General features: G+C 42.4%; 2 protein-coding genes across 8 annotated transcripts in view; one reads left to right on the top strand and one right to left on the bottom strand.

Moving 5' to 3' along the window:
• Veph1 (ventricular zone expressed PH domain containing 1) overlaps positions 1 to 21,087 on the top strand; it is a 228,359-nt gene that overhangs the window by 37,420 nt on the left and 169,852 nt on the right. For 6 of the 7 annotated variants that reach the window (XM_076574202.1, XM_006972627.4, XM_076574200.1 and 3 more), the window contains one exon: positions 1,697 to 1,871. In XM_076574202.1, coding sequence (XP_076430317.1) covers positions 1,697 to 1,871 — 175 coding nt within the window. Of the gene's footprint in view, positions 1 to 1,696; positions 1,872 to 5,153; positions 6,961 to 21,087 lie in introns of those variants that run through there. The other variant, XM_076574205.1, reaches the window with a different exon arrangement.
• Ptx3 (pentraxin 3) lies at positions 14,176 to 20,136 on the bottom strand. The gene is made up of 3 exons (XM_006972626.3): positions 19,861 to 20,136; positions 19,008 to 19,409; positions 14,176 to 15,383 (listed from the first exon to the last, which is right to left on the bottom strand). Exons 1-3 carry the CDS (start codon positions 19,988 to 19,990, stop codon positions 14,770 to 14,772), a joined length of 1,146 nt encoding a protein of 381 aa, XP_006972688.1. The 5' UTR covers positions 19,991 to 20,136; the 3' UTR covers positions 14,176 to 14,769.

The raw sequence follows: 21,087 nt of genomic DNA, 5'->3' as shown, positions 1-21,087 counted from the left end.
TGAATATATACAATTTATCTATAATTATATCCTAATTAGCTAAGTGCTGATGGTAGCATTTAGGAGACCCTTAAGGTGAGTCACAGAATAAACGAGAATTATTTTAGAATCTAGAATGCCTTCAGGTTTTAGCCTTATATTTATTTTTTCTTTTGAATATCATTAACTAAAATGTTAGCGTCTTTAATTGACACACAGAGTGTATTGTGTTTCAGTCATTACTTGCAATGTGCAATGATGTCAAGGCCACTAGTATTTCCTGCCCCTTGAACTGTGTCATTTGTCCTGACAAGCTTTAAATATTAGCCCTTGTCCTATACAAATGTTTTTGGCGCTGGTTATCTGATCTCCTTCAATCCTCTTCCAGCCAGAGGGTGTCAAGAAAGACTTCTAGAGGAAGTCCCTTAGCTGGGACTAAAGTGATGAGTTTATCTATCTATGTGAACTCGCCTTTTTAACTACACTGTGAGAACGTGTAATATTTCTATTTCCACATCTAGCTAACTATACCTTACAGTGCTCTCCACTTCCATTCATGTTGTTGAAAATGATACGATTTCATTCTTTCTTATGAGTAAATAGTATTCATGTATGTACGTATCACATTTTCTGCACCTGTCCATCCTTGATTGACTCTAAAAGACCAACTGTTGTAGGTTGTTGTTTGGCTCTTTTTGAGGGGCCCAACACCCATCTCTCATATGAATCACACACGGAGGCTTATTCTTAGTTATGAATGCCCAGCCTTAGCTTGGCTTAGTTTCTAGCCAGCTTTCCTTAAATTAACCTGTCTATCTTTTGCCTCTGGGTTTTTCGGTTCTCTAACTTCTATAAATCTTACTCTTACTCCATGGCTTGCTGTATAGCTAGGTGGCTGGCCCCTGGAGTCCCCCTCCTTCTCTGGCTCCTAGATCTTAGATTCCTTTCCTCCCAGATTTCTCCCTCTATATATTCTGTCTGCCTGCCAGCCCCACCTATCCTTTCTCCCATCTTGCTATTGGCCATTCAGTTCTTTTATTAGACCACCAGGTGTTTTAGACAGGCACAGTAACACAGCCTCATAGAGTTAAACAAATGCAACATAAACAAAAGTAACACACCTTAAAATAATACTCTACTCCAACAAACATCAAGCTTGTCGACATTCCTTCGGTTGTTTTTCTCAAATATAAATCTGATGCCCTGTCCCTCCCCTTGACCCCTGTTCGCCCTCGGGTTAGTTCCAAACTCTTCAGCCTCCTTGTATATACCCAGGTCCATTGGCCTTCCCAGTTCCTGCTGATTTTCCTACGTAGAACACTACAGCCACACTGAGTTGTTACCCACAGCTCCCTAGGAGACCACGTTCTCCCTCACCTCTGCACCTCCACAGTGGCTTTTCCTTCTCCAGTCTTTACCTCACGGTCACCCAGCTACCCTAACCCATCCCTTCAGTCCCAGCTAAGGCACTCATTCCTCTAGAAGTCTCTCTTGACACCCCCAGGCTGAATGAGTGCTGCTTAGCAACCTGTACCTCACAGGTCCTACCTCCGGCGAATCCTATCAACTGCCCCTAATCTTCCTATGAGACCAAGGGGGGCGCAGGCTGTGTAAACAGGGCAGGGCCTGTGTTTCCACAGCTGCAGTCGAGGAGCCCAGCAAATAGTTTTGAGATGGATGAATAACGAATGTTTGTTGCCTTCTCATATTTCCTCAGAATTACAACCGGACCCCTGTGATGGTCTTAGCCGTCCCCATCGCAGTGAAATTCCTCCACAGAGGTAACAAGGAGCTGTGTAGGAACATGTCCAACTACCTATCCCTGGCTGCCATCACCAAGGCTGATCTCCTGGCTGATCACATCGAAGGGATAATAAAGAGCATACTCCAAGGTACAGTGCAAGAACTGAGCTCGGGTGTGTTTAAAAGAAACTCAGTGAATTGCTCATGGCCCCTGTGAGTGAGGCCTAGTACACAAAAAAAGGGTGAGTTAGTTTTTTTTTGTTGTTTGTTTGTTTGTTTTTGGCCTCTGCTGATAGTTGACTTGTGATCATGCCATGTCTCCTGGGCGAGCTCAGTGTGTTTCTTTACCTGGAAAATGAAGTACTTAGAGTCAATAAGAAAGTATGAGCTTCCTGACAGTCCTATGATTCTCAGTCTAGAAAGCTGTGTAGCCTGTGGTTCCTGTCAAGGTGTCCAATTCCTGGCTGTGGAGAGCTCATTCTGCAACAGGTCTCTCAGTGGTTGATGAAAAAGCACTCTTTCCTTTCATTTCTGAAATTAAGATGTATCCTTGATTGCATAAAATACACAGAGCCAGGCTTGGTGGCACATGCCTTTAATCCCAGAACCTGAGAGGCAGGGGCAGGGGCATCTCTGTGAGTTCAAGGACCACCTCCTCTACATAGTGAGTTCTAGGACAGCTGGAGCTACATAATGAAATCTTGTCTAAAAAAAAAAAAAATCAAAACAAAAGATAAAATACACAGGAAGACATATGATGACTTTTCTAACTCAAATATGACTTGAAACTAATTTACAAGTGCATTAAATACTACCAAAATAAATATAAGGACATCTTTGTTATTACATGATTTGAACAAAGAGTTCAAACTAATTCATGCATAATATGTCCTTTGTTATGGGGGGGGTCTTATCTATCTGAAACCTTGTTTTCTTTCTTTCTTTCTTTCTTTCTTTTTCTATTTTTAAGGTATTTCAGGTCAGAGAACAATATATCAAATGACTTGGTATGCATCCAGATATCCCCAGTCCTCACTGATCAAAATGCATGAGGTCCACAGGCATTGCTGCCCATAGATTTATTCAGACCCCACAGGCTCAGCTTCTTGCAAAGTGCTCCTGAGCTCCTAGTCCGAGAGTTTCTTGGAGTCTCCAAGAACATCCTGAATGTGCTCTGTGCCCAGTGTACCCAGGCCAGCCCACAATCTAGGTCCTTTTGACCAGGCTTCTTAGCTTAGTACATTGTGGTAGCATTCTCCTCATGACTGTTCCCAACAGGGGCCTTATGGAGGCTCCATGCTGTCCTGCCAGAATGCTGGCCTCTGCCCTCATGTGATTCCTCGCCTGAAGCTTCAGGAGCCATGACTCCTCGGACCTGGAGTTCCATGTGGCAGCCTCTGGCGGCAGAATAGCAATCATTCTCCCTGGTATTACACCTTGGTTACACCTTGCTAGACAGTTGCTCATTTCGGGTACCGGGCTGCTTTTACTGTGTTTGCAATAAGATAGGGAGTATACTCTTTCTAGATGTGTGGCTCAGTGGTAGACCTCTCACCCAGATGAACAAGGCAAGAGGTTCAATCCCCATTGCTGGGGAGCGGGGGTGGGGGGGGGGGAGGGGGAACCAAAGTACTCCCTTTCCTTTCCTGAAATCTGAAATTAACTGTCCATCTGTGCATAGCCCCTGTCCTACCCTATCTTCTCACACACCCCACTTCACCCCACCCCTTCTAGCATTCTTGGAATGCCTACTGCCTGCCAAGGAGGAAGGTTTTGTCCTCACCTCAAGCTCAAGTAAGGAGGCTCCTCTGTGTCACCACAGACTCCTGGCCAGGATAGCCCACTGTCTGCCAGATGCCCAGATATGTCTGACAACCAGGGACAGTGAAGTGTGTCGCTCAGCCTGTGCTTCTCTGTAAAGATTTGCCATTAGTGATATTAGTCAGTGGTTTTGTTCCTAAGTTTCTTTGGCTTCAGGATCAAATTGCTAGTTTTACTTCACATGTAATTGAATTTGATGCAAGTCCAGAAAAGCAATTATGCTTTTATTTTTACCACCTTGAAAACATTTTTTTTTGAAAAAAAAAATCATAAAAACTACAAACACACCAGGCATTTTAAAACTATGGGAAGTAGACTTTCGAGTAACAGATTTATATAAAAATGAATTCTCCCTTTTCAGACTGCCAGGAGCTTAGCTCATACTTTTGAGGCTTTTTAAATGTTATTTCAATGACAAAGAGATCTTTGAAACACAAAATCAACTATAAGTGCACTGTAAGCATTTGAAATAAACAAATAATTTGGTTTATGTGATCTGGCACTCTGAAAATTGCCGGAGAATCAATAGTAACTTGACCTATGAATGGCTGAGGCTGCGTATTCCAGGGTTTTGATTTTGAGGGCTGACAGGACTATAAAGCTCCATCCACCACTCATGTGAGGTGCAGAGCAAAAGGGATTTTGAGTAGTGAGTTCTTTGCTCTGCAAGTCTCCATTTGATGCTCCCTGTGAGCAGCTTTAGTGAGCTCCTTGGGGGTCTTTCTTCATTCCATGTAGCCACCGTTCGACTCTTGTCTTTGATCAGTGCCTGTCTTCTTTGATCTGAAGTATCCTAATCTTTAGGCTCTTGTCTTTGATCTGTGACTGTCTTCTTTGATCTCTAGTATCCTAATCTTCATTCTCCTGGACGTCTACTCTTACCAAAAGGTTAGCGGTCATCTGTTCAATGATGATACTTACATCCGTACAAAGACTTTGTAATAATAAAGTCAGGCAATTTTCGTGTCAAACGTTGTGTTAATTCATTTGAACAAACTAGATCAGCATTATTGTGAGAACTGCAAAACAGAAATCCTATTATCCCATTTTCCTGGGCAGTAACACTTTAAGTAACAAAAAAACCTTGGTATAAATGACTTGATGGAGAGGATAAAGAAAAGGAGGAGGAGAAAGAAGAAGATGAAGAAGAAGAAGAAGAAGAAGAAGAAGAAGAAGAAGAAGAAGAAGAAGAAGAAGAAGAAGAAGAAGAAGAAGAAGGAAGAAGAAGAAGAAGAAGAAGAAGAAGAAGAAGAAGAAGAAGAAGAAGAAGAAGAAGAAGAAGAAGAAGAAGAAGAAAATAGAGAGGAGAAAGGAAAGGGAGAAGAGAGGAGGAGAAACAAAGAGGGAGGAAGAAGAGATGGAGGAAGAGGAGGATGAAAGGAGGAGGAAGAAGAGGAGAGAAAGGAAAAGGAGGAAGAGGAAGAAGGGGATGAAAGAGGAAGAGGGAAGGAAAGAAGAGGAGGGTGAAGAAGAGAAGCCACTCTTTGTTGGCACATGAAAGTCCATGGGTGGATCAGACTTCCCCTTGACTCAGCGTGGGCCTCAGTGGTGGCCCTGAAAGCTGTGGCTAAGCATCTTCTGCTGTATTGCTTTGCTTTTACGTCCCACAGCGTGTCCAGCTCACATCACTGTGAATACCGACTGCATAGAGTCCATATCCAATCTGATTTTCTGTGTTCCATCCAACTCTGGCAACCTGACTGTTTCTGAAGTGACACATTATCACTGCAGGTAGATACTGTCTATCAGTTGTCTGCTGAGATCATAGGTGACCTCAGAAAAGGAGCTGGCAATGGACTGCAGTAAACCCACATGAGTGAGGAGTTAGGAAGGAGTGGATCCCAGAAAATGTGGCAGGCTGCTGTGTGGATGAACAGGGGCTGTGTGGAAGCCACGAATGCCCACCATGTCATTTTATACACAAGCAGCTGACTAGAATTAAACCCTGGCCATTTCACCTCAAAGCTACCTCTGCCGTTGAATCCCAGCTCCACTGAATATTGGTTGTGCTTGTATTTTTCTGAGCACTGGTTTCTTCTTGTGTAAATCGAGATGTTCAGACAATGGCATAACACCACAGCTTAGTTTGCTCTCCATGGATATTAGCTAAGACAGTGATGGTAACAATTACGACAGCCTGCCTATATTTGAATATTTTAGTGCCAGGAGACCCACTGTTTCTTGTGTAAACCTACATCTTTCTGGGGTATTTAGTTCTTACGATGAATTAGATATTCTTTCCCTGTGGCCTTTCATTTTTGGCTAACGCCTTCCTCTTGGGTCTCTTGGGTGTGATAAGCTTTCAAAGATGGAGCATCACTTCTCATGGCTCCTCATGTCTGTACCATTGTTTTCTTCTCCAGTCATAACAAGCAGGTTCCCTGCTAGTTCACTGACTCAGCCAAAAATGACTTCATTCTGAGTCACTTTGCAAGATGCCCTCTGGTCCCTTCCATGTGGCCTGCCCTCTTGAACTCTCTCTGGCTTTCTTGTCAGCACTGGGCAGTGTATAGCTCATGGCTGATCATAATCATAATGGTCTAAGCTGTCTCCATAAGGACTAAATGGGTGTCTCTCTGTTTAGAAGCATAATGCAACCTTAAAATGAAGTTGTTTCTTTTAGTCGGCCAGCCACATAGTCACATCTTTATTTCTACTGATCTCCTCCACTACATCTTCAAAGGTTTTCTTTGTTAAACACACACACACACACACACACACACACACACACACACACACACACGCACACACACACACACGCTAGTTATTTTAGTATATTCAGCAATTTCTTCTGTGTTCTTGGTTTTAAATCAATCTTTTAAGCTTCACATAGTACTTACATTTTAAACTATTTACTGTTTCTCCCCCACCACCCATGGGATTCAGCTCAATGCTTTTCCAGGGCAAGGCTTATAAAATATGCTTCTTGAATTTCAATGTGTTTGCATTTCTTCCAAGGTCTTTGTCAACTATAAATTCCTTAGTCAGTGCCACTCTTTCTTCAAAACACCAATTCAAAGGTTGACCCTGTGAGGTCCAGGGCCTTGGTGTGCCAGTACTGTTTACCTTTAGACTTGGCTCATCATAGTCCACTGATTATAGTTTTCAAAATTGTACCATATATTACAAATCAAATTCCTCATATATGTTTATAATTCAACTATGAGAAACTATATGAAATGGGATTGTATATTTACCCCTAAAGAAAAATGTTTGAATAATTCTAAGCCAAATTTTTTATAATTTTTTCTTATTACTGAGTAAGTATGTACAACTTAATTAAATCTAAGTACAAAATTTATTTTGTTCAGGTTGTTTAGATTGCAGTTACCTATTTTGTATCGTATGACTTCTTGAAATGAGAAGAAAAATTGTAAAAGACTCTCTTTTTGGAAGAATTAAAAGTACAGAGTGTACCAGGCTTTGCTGCCTCCCCGTGAGAGGCCTTACCTTTTTGGAGAAGGGGATGGGTGGGTTGCAGGGGGGAAGGCTGAGGGAAAGCGAGAGGAGGGATGAGAGGGGGATCTGTTGTGGGTATGTAAAATGAATAAAAAATTTATTAATAAAAAATAAACACACACACAAACGTACAGAGTGATTGCAAACTTGAATGCTGACAAGTCAGTTATACTAGTGTCTTTAAGTCAGCCATCAGAAAAACCCTGTCCCATTTAGCTTTGTTGGAAAATTTTAACAAATAATGCAATGAATAAATCATTAAAATCTTATCTGAATTTTCCAGAAAATTGAAAAAAAAAGTATATGTTCCATCTAATTCTACAAGTCTGATATATCCACAAACCAACACCAGACAAAGGTATTATCAGAAGGAAAACACACATTCATCTTAGTCATGGACATAGATGTAGACATCCCGAATAAACACATTAGGAAAACGACTCTAGCAATGCGTAAGGGAAACTATCTAACATTTATTGAGTGCAGACTTGATCTCGGGTACTTACCTGTTGACTCTCATTGTTCCTCTTTGTATTTTATGAGGGAGGAACTGTTGCCATCCCATTTTATGAAATGCATAATGACCTGGTTGGATTTATTCCAGGAATACAAAATAGTTTCCTATTTGAATTACCCCATAGTAAAAACTGAGCAGGGAGAGTATCATGCTGTCAGCATAAGTGTCTTATAAGATTAAAAGCAAATCAAACTAGAAGACTTTGAGAAGTCCCTTAACTTGATTAGGAGGACATTTATATATTTGATGGTGAATGAGTATAAGCCTGCCTCTAAGCCCAGGAAAGAGACAAAGATACTTCTATGTCATTTCTATTTACCATGGCACTGGAAAGCACAGCCTAGACCACAAAATAAATTATAATATTCATTATAGTCAGAAGTGAATGAAAAATATTGTGTATAACATGATTTGTACACAACATCTAGGAAATTATATGTATACATTTTGAGAATAAAATTACAAATCACTTTGAAAGTAGTCAAATAAAGCATGGACATGTGGGCACTATACCATCTTCATGGATGGGAGACATTGGTGTAGCAAAGACATAATCTTCAATAAATTTAGTGAAATTTTAATAAAATACCAGTGGAAAGTTTGATGAAAGATGACATCTGATTTTAAAATATACAAGTCAGATAAAGTGTGTCAGGAAGCTTCAGCGGTTCTTCAGAAGGAGAACATGACTATGAAGTCATAGTAATTACTGCAGCATATCAGTGCTGCAAAAAGAGAAAAAAATAGTCCTGCAGTTGAGTAGAGGGGCATCGTGGGAATCGGGGACCTGGTGGGAAGTCTTTGCAATGGAGAAGGGTAGACTATTTAGTGCATGTTGCTGAAATAATTGTCCATATCAAAACATACGTAAATTAATTTCAGACAGAATAAAGACCTAAATGTAAAATATGAAACTCTAGTTCTTTCCTTTAGTAAAAGTCTCTCTCTCTCTCTCTCTCTCTCTCTCTCTCTCTCTCTCTCTCTCTCTCTCTCTCTCTCTGATAGTGTCTAATCAGTAATGCTCTTATTCTAACAAAGAATATCTACAAAGATGAACCTAGACTAAATTACATTAAAGAAAAAATAATTAATACAAGGCCCTTGGATTAAAATCCAAGGCAAGTATGTCATAGGATGATGAATTTATTTTCTGCCTCAGTTACACCATGTGCAATTTTATATTATGCAACGTCAGAATCTAGTCCCAAATAATTCTCCAGACTTATTCTCTGCCATGTGAAGGCAGACCATGCTGCCTGTCCAGTATCAGAAAGCAGAAGCACATCCATTGCTCAATGCAGTGTGAGTTACCATATCTTTCACCCAAGCAGCTGACAGAAGGCCTACAAGAGTGTCTTCAACTTCATGTGGTTATTTGTGGGTCCCTGGGGGAGCCCTGTGCAAATGTTGACTTGTAACTGTGACGCAGTGACTGTCCCTGCCATTAAATCTGCGTGTGATGCTGTCCTTTCCTCTCCCTCTCTGAACCAGAGCTAAGGACGGACATATCCATCCACAGACCTTTTATACAGTCCTCTTGCACAAGCCACAAAATGACCTCAAATGATTTGAAACTTAAGTAGAAAATCTTTGAGAAAATAAAATGTTGTCTCAGCAAGAGTCCAGATTCCTTTCTGACTTGCTGGCAACGGCCTGGAAAAGACTGTCCAGTTAATTATGATAAATTTACCTCATTTCTTTCTCTATGTGAGACAAAAATCCAAACCACTAAATGGTGAGCTGTCTCAGAAAAACAGAGAGAGAAAGTTGACTCCCCACATGTTATGGCACTGGTTTTATGTGCAACACATTGCCAGTGAAGCTTGACCAGATAAAATGCCTACACTCCACACAGCACTCAGCACACTGGTCGCTGTGATTCTTCTCCCTGTCACCAGAGTGACTCCCATCATCTCTAATTGAGTATCTGCACTGGACCAGGCCCATATTAAAATACTGGAGGCAGAGCCATATCCATTCACGGAGGTTCATAATCCCTAGAGAGATGCCCAGCCATTAAAAGTTCATGACAGGAGCCAGAGAGATGGCTCAGTGGTTAAGAGTGCTTGCTGAGAGGGACAAGATCATGATGGGAAAAACCAGAGACAGTTGACCCAAGCTAGTGGGAGCCCAGACTCTGGACTGACAGCTGGGGAGCCTGCATACGAACACACTAGGCCCCTTGAATGAGGGTGACAGATGTGTGGCTTGATCTGTTTGTGGGTCCCCTGGCAATTGGACCAGGACTCATCCTGAGTACATGAGCTGGCTTTTTAGAGCCCATTCCCTATGGTGCCATGCCTTACTCAGCCTTGATGCAGGGGGGAGGGGCTTGGTCCTGCCTATATACTTGATATACCAGCCTATGTAGACTACCCAAGGGACGCCTTACCCCCTATGAGGAGTGGGTGGGGGTGGCATGGGGGGAACTGGGTGGGGAGCAGGAGAAGAGGAGAGAAGGAGAACAGTAGATGGTATGTAAAATAAAAAAACTTTAAATAAACAAGTAAACCTTAAACAAAAAAAGAGTACTTGCTGTAGCTGGGTGGTGGTGGCACACACCTTTAATCCCAACACTTGGGAAGCAGAGGCAGCCAGATCTCTGTGAGTTTGAGGCCAGCCTGGGCTACACAGTGAGTTTCAGGACAGCCAAGGCTACACAAAGAAACCCCGTCTTGGAGAGAGAGAGAGAGAGAGAGAGAGAGAGAGAGAGAGAGAGAGAGAGAGAGAGAGAGAGAGAGAGAGAGAGAGAGAGAGAGAGAGCTTGCTGTATAACCGCAATGACCTGATTTTGGATCCCAGCACCCATATAACAAGCCAGCCATGGTCTTTACACACCTGTGGCCTCAGCAGTGTGTGAAGCAGAGGTGGGAGAGAATCTCTGAGGCTTGATGGCTGCCGGCCTAGCAGGATAAATTATTAAATGTAAGCTTCAGGATCACAGAGAGACAACCCTTGTCAAGGGAGAAAGGCAGAGAATGATAAAAAGAGAATACCCAATGCCTTCTTCTATCTTCTATACACCTGCACACACATGTGCATAAACACACACACACACACACACACACACACACACACACATACACACCACTCACACATACAAAAACCTTGACATAATTATTGCTAAAGAAACAGTTCTAAATTTATTATCTCACACACTGTTCGGGGAAAATTGATAGCCCCACTTCTCACAAGTAGTAACATTAACCGTGTAATACATACATATATATATGTATGTATGTATGTATGTATGTATGAATGTATATGTTTGTTGCACACACATTTTCACCCTAGTGGCCCAAGTCATCTTGTACAATTATTCTTGTCTTAGTTTTTAATTCAAGGGAGGGTATTCGGTGTTTCTTTATTATTAATATTTTGTAGATTTCCTTTATCTGAATAAGATATTACGAATTTTACATGATCACAAGCAGGCTGGTTTTCACTGTGGAAAGAGTAAAATTTCATCCTTTAAATTGAAGTTCTATTCCAAATATCCAACCCGAACGCTGACAGGAGCAGGAAAAGATTAAATATAGTGTGGTAAAAAGTCGGTCCCATCATGGTTTGAGAAGCAGAGACGCACCCCCGGAGAGAAGACTTGTGGGTGGCTGTCTCAGAGCTGGTGCCAGGCAGTTTGCATCTTCACTGCTTCACCAGCAGGTGTCGCTGTGAGGTAATGAAGGAACCATGTCAGCCTGGATGTCTGTGCTGATCTTAAAACGCCAACCACAGTGCGGGGAAAGTCCCGAGGCTCATCTCTTTGTTATAGTTTAGTTCTATTGCTTAGTTATGTTTTTGCACATGGGAATGCCATGGGGAAATATTTGAGGGCAGATCTTATTTCAAAAGTGATTTGATGAGCCAGAAAACACTTTTAAGTATGATAGCTGCTTAGGAATTTTGTTTTGTTATGTAATTTAAGATGTGTGAAGATTAGTTGAGTGTGTCTGCTAATTAGGAAGCTGGTACTTGGTGGTGCCAGGATTTAAACACTGGGTTTCTGACCTGAAGCCCTTGCAAACTTTCTTCTGCACTTCAGGATGACCAAGTTGCAAGGATCAATAATCTGATACCTTCATATTCATAGAACCCAAACATAATGTAAATCAATATGCACAGTTGCTTTAACTAAGGCTTTTACCCTTAGGAATGTTGCTTCTTAACTAGCTAAAAGACAATTCTGGAGATACTTGGTCCTGGTATTTCTTTCAAAAAAAGAGCTTCCTAATATATGAATAGAGAAGAAATGAAATAAAAATCAATCATAAGATTTTATTATTTGTCAGTCTAGTTCCCATTAATGTGAAGTCAATTAAGCGCCAAACTCTAAACCCAAGCTCTGACATCCTGTGATATATACTTAAAAATCAAATGTTCTAAATATAAAGTAATTAATGCTTAGAGGTCAGTTGTTATCGTCATAGGCAAGGAAAACATGGAACTGTGCTTCGTTCATGTACACAAAATGTCGCCCTACTAATCATACATAAATACACACTAGGGTGACCAACTGTCGCAGTTTGCCCCGGGACATGGCAACTTTGATAAAGCTAGAACATGCCCAGGAAATGTAGTCACCCTACTTTATATCAGTAATATTACTAACTGTATAGATGGTATTATATATTAGTGACACATACGTTTTCATCCTAATGACCCAAGTCATCTTGTACAATTATTCTGCTATGCCGTCACGTGACAGCATTCTCAATAACAACATGGTGAATAAAACCACGTGCCACGGTGCTAAACCAAGCCAGCGAGTGGGTATTTCTTCAGGGATATTTTGTCTCAGTTCCACAAGTTGCTTATTTTTTCTTCTTGGTGATACCCTGGCATTCTAAAACTCCTTAAGTACGATTAGTTTTTTAGTTAGATTCCTGAGAATTTGTAAAAAAAAAAAAAAAAAAAAAAAAATCATCTGCACACTGAGCGTTTTGAAGAAAATAAAGTGCATTGTCTTTTTAAGTTTTTTTTCCTAATTGCTGGATCTGGATTAGATTGTGATAACTAATAATGGATTTTAAAAGGTAGACACATAGATCACATTCAATAGTTCATCACTGACCAGAACATGGGAAAGCAATACTGAGAAACATTGATGTCTTAATTGCTATGCATAATGCTAACATGTGAATTCTGTTATTTCAGAAAAGAGGTAAAATTGAAATAAGGGAACAATCAAAAGTTCTTGGAATTCTATCTATCCAGACCTGCTGGTGTGGCAGATGAAATGTCAACATTTATAACCCAATGTCTTTATTCTCTTCCGTTTGTTCCTTCACTGCCCTCGATCACAGCTAATTTGGTCAGCATTGACATCCCATGATACATCCTTACTAATCAAATGTTCTAGATATAAGATAATTAATACTTAAAGGCCGATTTTTACTATAATAGACAAGGAAAACATCAACTGTGCTTTGCGAATGTACACAAAATGTCACTGTGCTAGTCATATATAAATGCATACTAAAATGATCAATATTGACTAATAACATACAGTTAATATTGCCAGCATATGAGTTGGTACTTATCTTGGCCCATATCTTCTGAGGTGTTTAAACAGATTTAATTTGTGCAGGCACATGCCTAACTCTCTAAGGTTGGGTCTAGTATTTCTTCCAGATGAGAATTCACTCATATAGACAATAGCTAGATAGAGACTTAGCATGGGGCCAATGTATCAGAAATATTGAGTTGTATAATTTTCAAGGGTAGAAGACTGGCTTATATATCAGCTCATAACTACAAGTAATTTTATTACAGGCTCATAGGCCCAACTTTACAGATTTCAAGACTGGAATGAAGCATGATTCCATGAGCATCCTCTGAACATATTAGATTCATGGAACTTTATTTCTGAAAGAACTGGGTCCATGTTCCTTTATTTTCCTGAGAAGATCAAGGCAAATGTCTGAGGAAGATCAGCTAGATAGCTACAGATCTGTGCCTGGCCCTTCTTGCCACACCTCATGAGCAGGAATGTTTTTCAACTGTATCTTTAGGATCCATGCTTACTGTGATTCCATGGTATTTCTGTAGCAGCTTTAGAAGGTTCTAGAAGTCCTTGCATAGAATCCTCAGGAGGAGATAACCTGGTGAGGCTCTTACCAGGACTCCTAAATGTGAAGGGTTCACTGGCCTTTCCCTTGCAAGGACAAAAATGAGTAGGCCTTGCTTCTTTTCCAGATTCATGGTTCTCTCCTCTGATAGTCCTATCATGTGTATCCAACAGGTGGCCTGGAGGCCATACACCCCAAAAGATCTATGGATGTACAAAATCAAGAGCTGATACAGGCATCTAGCCATTGCTTATATGTGTCATGTCTACCTGGAGAAGTCAGATAATACATGTTTGTATGTTTGTATTACAGCAGGGTAGAAAATTGTACAAGCTCATAGATCAGCAACTCATTTCTTCCTCAGTTCCGTGGCTGAAAAAACTAAAACCAAGGAGATAAATGCACTTAGCATTTCTTATAGTCTGTGGGGCACCAAAGCTTATAGCAGCAGGAGAGTTTGCCTCTAACAATATTAACCACTGCCCTTTTCAAAGCAGTCTCTGCAAACAACTTGCCTACTCTAGAGGAAAAATGTAGATTTGCTTCAAAACAACTCTTAAACTTGAATTAGAGGACACAGGCTAGCTTTATAAAACATTTTATTTACAGTAGAGTTTTACAAAAATAAAATTAATACAAACCCATTTCACAATATAAGTTACACAACTATCTCTCCCACGTGGAACACTGGATTATAACACGCAAGCTACATTTATGTTTGTTAATAAGTCACTCTGTGGTATAAATATGTTTTTCTCGTTATCCCTTTTGTCACAAGGTACACCATGAAGAATGAACAATGGGCAACAGAGCTTGTTTTGTTATTCTTCCAGTATAAAAATGTCTCTGGCCAAAACAAAATTAACCAAAGAAAAGTAGCACAATTGTCCTTCTGTTTAGAGTCCAGTCCTGCTTAGTTATCTGAGGGTTCATCTGACAGAGGCAGACATTAACCCAAAAGCACCACAGGCATAAGGCTTAGCAACAATGTCCCAAGCCTTCTCCTTTGCCTTCCCTTCAACTGTTTATTCAGTATTTTGCCAAGATAAATAAAGACGATCTCAAGCCTCTCCTTCATTAGTCTCAAGTGGTCTTATTATGCAGCGAAGTTTTTAGACTTTCTCAACTGGCATATATTTAAAGCATGAGTCTCCTTTGGCTTCAAGTAGAGTTTCACAACACTTAAGAAACATACTGAGCTCCTCCATGTGGCTGAATTTCTGTAACGCCCCACCCGACGACATTTCCCCTGATGTGGCAAGACTCAACTCCTCCACTCTCCTTTATCTCCTCCTCGCTGAGAACACGATCCCAGATATTGAAGCCTGTGATTCTTCCAGAAAATGCTAAGGTTTCATCAAATCCCCCACCTACACAGCAACCATTCTTTTCTTGGCCAATCTGTAGGAGTCCACCCTCAGGAACAGAGTGACTCGTGGCCATCTCCACAGTGGTAGCCACCAACTCCCCATTTACCCATAAGGACATGCTCCCCTGCTCTGAACTCCAGGTACCACAGAGGTGGGTCCACCTTCCCAGGGGAACCACGGTGTCTGCAACCAGCTTATTCTCCTTTCCACCCACCACAAACACTAGGGACTGGGAGCTGAGGTACAGCTGGATCTCATAGGGGTTCCACTTTGTGCCGTAAGAAAACAGGATGGTTTTGTTTAATACGTCTGTGGCTTTAACCCAGATGCAAGTAGTGAAAGATTCAAGCTTCATTGGTCTCACAGGATGCACACTTCCAAAAATCTTCTTAGACCGCATCGGGAATAAAATCGCTGTTTCACAACCTGGAGTAGTAAAAAAGAATAAGAGGAAAAACTTCAGATGCATTCAGTTATGTTGGTAGTCAGCTCTGTTAACATAAGCATATTGACTCTACTAGGTAACTGTGTATGGTAGTGTGTGCTATGACTCAGGGGCCTCCAGTTTGATCTCTGCAGAGCAAGGAGAATAAAGGTGAGGAAGAGTGAGGTGGCTTCTTCACTGAAGCAACCTAATAAAGGAGTTTGCAAACAGAAGGAAAGCTCAGCTCAACCCACAGAGACCCAAAACTGTGTTGAATAACCGTCTCCCTTTCAATCCACTTTTCAGTTTTACCTTTTTTTTTTTATTAATAGGTTGAATCACAATGAGTTAACCAGAGGATTCTATTATCTCCAAGGATTTAAAATCCATCCCTTTCCTTCTTACCTCTGCCATGATCCTAAGACAATAAACCTGTGAAACTCAATGGACCTAGCTAATTCTAGGAAGTCATTATTAGCATGTCTTTTAGAATAGTGACGTCAGCGGGAAATACATTTTCATGTACCGTGTGATCTCAGCTATTGGTAACTTTGCAGAGTTTATAGAAAATTACTCTGCCCTTTTACTACTATTATTATTGGCTTTTTGAAATAAGCTCTATGTAGCCTAAGCTGACCTCAAGTTGGGCATACAGCTAGCAATACCTTTGATCTTCTGATTCTCCTGTCTCCACCTCCAAGGGACCGAACTTACTGGTGCACACCACCAGGGCCAGCTGGCAAACTGCCCTTTGACCGGAAGCCAAGTATACAGTGATGACTAATGTTTATCAGGTACCCATTATGTCTCAGATGGTGTTCTAACCAATCTGCTCACCATCTTAACCATCCTCCTGCCCGCTCTTAAAGTCTCCCTATTCCCACTTTATAGGTGAGAAAACTGAGGCAAAAATAACTTACCTATGTTTCTATAGTTGATAAAATTTTAAACTTGGGTTTTAGTTTGAGGGATCTTTTGCAGAGGCCACCACATTATATTGTCTGTTAATAGAAGCCCTGAATTCAGAGTAATTTACTGCTGGTGAGCATTATGCAGCTTTTGATAAAGCTTATAATCTCACCAGTCTTTAGTGGTTGTCTGTGTATAAAGTGGGGGGGGGAGCAGGGGGCTCTCTTCCTCAAGTCTGTAGGTTACAAGGATACAACACTCAAATCTGGGCAGGCCAAGGATATGTTTTAAAACTTAGTTACACTGCTATAGAAAACCTTTTATAAGGAGGGATTCCCCCAAAGGATTTTGTTAGAGACTGTGTTTCTGTTGAGAACATTCAAAAGACAGGGTCATTTGAACGTAGGGATGAGGACACATCTACTCCCTCCTCTACTGATCTCAGGCTGCATCAGCAGCTAAGACGCAGAAGTAAAGACTTGGGAAATGCTAAAGCCTCGACCACATGGGGTCTACTTCATATTGTATCTGAATACACTGAAGAAGGCTGGATTCTCACTTCATAAGAACCCCAAGGAGATGCTGTGAGATGACTAGGCAGTCCCCCAAGCACTGAAAGACTGACTGGTGAGTCAACAGAACTTGTGGGCGTCAAATGTCCTGTAAAGTGTAGTGAATTCCTGCAAGTGGCTCTGACCTAGGCTCTGTCCAGAAAGGATCAAACAAACATAGACCATATCTTTTAGTAATAGTCAGAGAAAATATTGAAATATAGGAAAATTACATACGAGCAGCCATGATAGCAATGCCTCCAAATAACAGCATCACTTGAAAATTCTAATCATCCATGAAAAATTTTTTAAATGAGGCATTTTCAAGTGGGATTATTTCTCTAGCTACAACAAGTAAATCAAATAATGATTGTGGAAACAAAAGATTGCCGTGTGTGTGTGTGTGTGTGTGTGTGTGTGTGTGTGTGTGTGCATTTGAAATTTCTTGGCCTCTGTAAGTTTAAATAAAATGCTGTTCTTTTGAGAGGGCATCCACACAATCTAATTATCTGCCTTCCTGTTTAAATAAGGCCAGGAAGTGAGGATTGCATTCCAAGGCTCTCCATGACTATGTCTGGGACACCCATCACCCCTGTAGGCTCTGGCAGCTACTTGAATTCATGCTGTAAAGTAGTATGTAGGCAGATTTTGTGGGATTCTTTTACAGAACAGTGATTGAGTCTTTTGGGACCTCTTTGAAATGTCAGAAACTCTCTTATGAAATGGCTTTTAACTAATAAGTCTTTGTAATTATATTATCAAAGACCAAGCAAAATGAAAACCAGGTTCTTAGGAGGCAGACCACAGGAACCTTCTGGGAGCCAAGTTAGGACAGAAAGAGAGGGCAAGTCAAAGTCTGTGTGTGAAGTGTTACTGGGTGTGTTAAGCACCAGGAGTTCAGAACTGGGAAGTGTAGACATCTCTCTCCTAGCATAGGTGAGGATACAAATTAGAGTAATTCTTTCTGGGGCGGGGTAGGGGGAGTACATTATATGTACATGACTTTACCCAGTTTGCAAAACAAAATATCCATGCGTTTAAAATTTTCAAAGAATTAACAGATTGAGGTTTTGCTTTCGATTTAACTTAATGCTTTTTCTTTGAAGACCTATTTAGGTTTAAGGCCGTGTAGCCTCCATACTGACAACAGTCCTCGACTATTTAGGAAGGACTGATTGTAGCATGGCTTCTGTAAAGGAATGGAGCATGCTCTATTGTGTCCTTCCTCCTACCTCACTCAAGAAGCTTCGTTTCGTTGGAAATGCAGGGTAGGGTGGCATTGTTTCCGAGACTCATGAGAAGCACAAGGGATACTTTTTGACGGAGGACACTAATTTTCTAGAATAACTTACATCAATATATCACTGCGTCCTCAGAAATTTGACTTAAGAAGCGTATTCCTGGGCTCTGATGTTCTGTTTCTTTAACTTTAAAAGTGTACCGTTGGGGGCCCTCGTCAGTTGGGAATTTTATGGAGTGTGGCCTTTGACAAGTTGCATAGTCTGTACAGTCTGGTTCTTGTGTGGCCCTGGCGTCTAGATGGAGCGGTCATCTACACCCCCTGACTCCTGTTCCTGACTCTACAGAACTTACTCTAAAGCCCACACCCATTGACCTTCACTGTGCAACTAACTGGGCTGAGGAAACCCTGGCGGAATTCTGCTGACTCTGCAGGAGACCCAATTAGGCTCCAGTCAGCTCAGAAGCAGAGGGGGAGGAGTCGGCGGAGAGGCTGGGAAAGTCGCTGAAGTAAGCCCTGGGCCTTGAAATAGTGTGGGAAACCAGAGCTCGCCTAAAGAGAGCGACCGGATAAAATTAGCAGACGTGGAAATCCCTAACGGAGGGACTCAGGGCAGCAAGGAGGGTCACAGTTAAACACCTGCCAATGGGGCTCCTGTGATATCTGGTCGGATCCGGTATCAGGGACCTCTGACGTCTACTTCCAGATTGATGGTTAAATGCCCACTTTCTTTTGCTTCCTCGGGCTGGGAAATACTTTTTAAAGGCAGTGTGTCTGCCTTGTGTGGTGGGTCTGAGCTCTGTGAGCGTGCATATGAAAATTTCCGGGCCTCCGAGGGTGAGGGTCCCCACTAAAGCGCCTGGTGTGATTAAATGCGGCGGGCTCTAAGGACAAAGCGTTCGGTGGGCACTGCGCCCGGTGCTTACCTGCTGGCAGCCAGCGGCGGGCGGCCCAGCTCTGCACCACGCTCAGGTCGGCCCGCGTCCGCTGCAGTTCCTCCAGCACCGCGCCCAGGCCAGGCACTGACGCCTCGGACCGCCGCGTCTCCGCGTCCTCCAGGCGCGCCAGCCTGCGGCTCGCATCGCGGCTCTCCTGCAGCAGCGGCTCCAGGGCCCGCGCCAGCCTGGCGTCCGCGGGGCCCCCGGCAGCACATGGCCTCGCCATGCCGCCCGCCAGCCGGCCCAGCTCGACCCGCAGCCGCTGCAGCTCGCCGCGGAGGACGTCGTCGGTGGCCTGCAGCAGCATGCCCTCCCGCATCTGCGAGTTCTCCAGCATGATGAACAGCTTGTCCCACTCCGAGTGCTCTCCGCGGCAGTCGCACGGCGTGGCTAGAGCGCGGGACACACACAATGTTGTTACCAGCTGGCCCCGGCCGGTGGGTTGTTACCCTCAGTGACCCCACGTTTCAGCTTGTCCCCAGCAACCCTCCTCCTTCTAAGGATCGCTCTGAAAACAGCGTGTGTGTAAATTTCTCAAAAATGACACAGTAACTATTCTTTACCGGATAAGTTTAAGCTAACTCTGGGGAATTGCCATTTATATAGCTAAAAACAGTTAAAGAGCGGCGGTTTTATTCGGTCTAACTCATTATATACGCTGCAAAAATAATTTAAAATCTCTGGCTTTCCTCAGGTAGTCCTCACTTTTATAAAACCAAGTACGATTTTAGCTTGCTTTATTGGCTGCTAATTATATGTATGTTATTTGCATTGTCCCCCCCCCCCAAAAAAAAGTGGGTTATGTAGTTGGGATGAGCTGAGAAACTTAAAATGAACTTACGGTCCTCGGTGGGATGAAGTCCGTTGTCTATTTCGTTGTCCAAATGCACATACATGAGCTCATAGTCATCCGAGGTCTCAGCCAACGCTGCAGACCAGAAAGCACAAAGCAGAACCGCAGGAAGATGCATTGCTGGAGAGAGTCTCCCAAGTTTGCTCCGCAGCTGCCGTAGGAGAGAAAGCCAGACTCTCCAGTGAACCGAGTTTGAGCCCGGGAGAGATAGAGTGAGGCAGGAGCGAAGCCCTTAATAAAGGCTCCAAAGCCTGAACTGGGATGAATGAGTAATGCCGGTGGCACAGCGCGAGGGAGTTCCCCTGGATTTGGGGGAGGGGGTTGGGTGGGAAGGCAGGGGAGCCGGAGAGGTTGCACAATGTTAAACCACAAAGGTCCACACTGCAGGCAGATTAATTAGAGGAGGGTCAGGGGGGAACGAGGGGGAAAGCAGGACTTTGCTGGTCCCCATGAAGATTAGCTGCTGTAACCTGAGTTGGTAGCACTATTGGGGGTGGGGAACACAGAGGTGGGGGGGGAGGGGAGCAAATGATCATTTTGGGACTTTGTGTGAGCTTTCATTATTCCACAACCCCTTAAGTTATATAGAAAACTTTTTTTCACTTTCCTTTTGGACACTTTCTCAAGTCTAAGCTGTAGAAAATAATTCTGTGAGTTCAAGATAACACGACATGTTAAGAACCTCTGACTCCAAAAGTCAAATCCATCCCGTCTTTACTCCTCTGGAGTTGGAACTAACAAATACAGTATAACTAAGTAAACCTCTAATAAAACGGGGAACTGGGAGAGGGGAGGTGTTGGCTTCAGGAGCTTGGGTATTCTCTGATATATATAATCTAGCATTGGGTGGGAGTGTCCTGTACAGCTCAGAGGCAAAGATCCTGCTTTAAATTTAAATTAGTGAGTCCTGGTGTGTGTGTGTGTGTGTGTGTGTGTGTGTGTGTGTGTGTGTGTGTGTGTGTGTGTGTGAGAGAGAGAGAGAGAGAGAGAGAGAGAGAGAGAGAGAGAGAGAGAGAGAGAGATATGAAAATCCCACCTGTGCAAAGTACCTAGACAGGTGTTGATGTCATAAGAATAGTGATTAAAAAACTTAAAATATTCAGATGAACTCTAAATAAAGCAACAATAGACAGGGGCCAAAGATCTAGAAGGAACAAAGCCCAGAGGGTCAGCTGCAAAGCTAATACCAATCCTGAGTCCCCAGAGGAGATGAAG

Source organism: Peromyscus maniculatus, chromosome 6 (genome assembly GCF_049852395.1).
Source record: "Peromyscus maniculatus bairdii isolate BWxNUB_F1_BW_parent chromosome 6, HU_Pman_BW_mat_3.1, whole genome shotgun sequence".
Lineage (NCBI taxonomy): Eukaryota > Metazoa > Chordata > Mammalia > Rodentia > Cricetidae > Peromyscus > Peromyscus maniculatus.
This window is presented reverse-complemented; position numbering and strand designations above follow the sequence as displayed.

Bases quoted from the DNA above. Each gene is read 5' to 3' on its own strand.
- Ptx3 (XM_006972626.3), bottom strand. From the start codon at position 19,990: ATGCATCTTCCTGCGGTTCTGCTTTGTGCTTTCTGGTCTGCAGCGTTG. The intron at 19,410-19,860 runs GTAAGTTCATTT...CCCGCGCTCTAG, and splicing joins ACTTCATCCCACCGAGGACC to CCACGCCGTGCGACTGCCGC. The intron at 15,384-19,007 runs GTAAGCACCGGG...TTACTACTCCAG, and splicing joins CCGCCGCTGGCTGCCAGCAG to GTTGTGAAACAGCGATTTTA.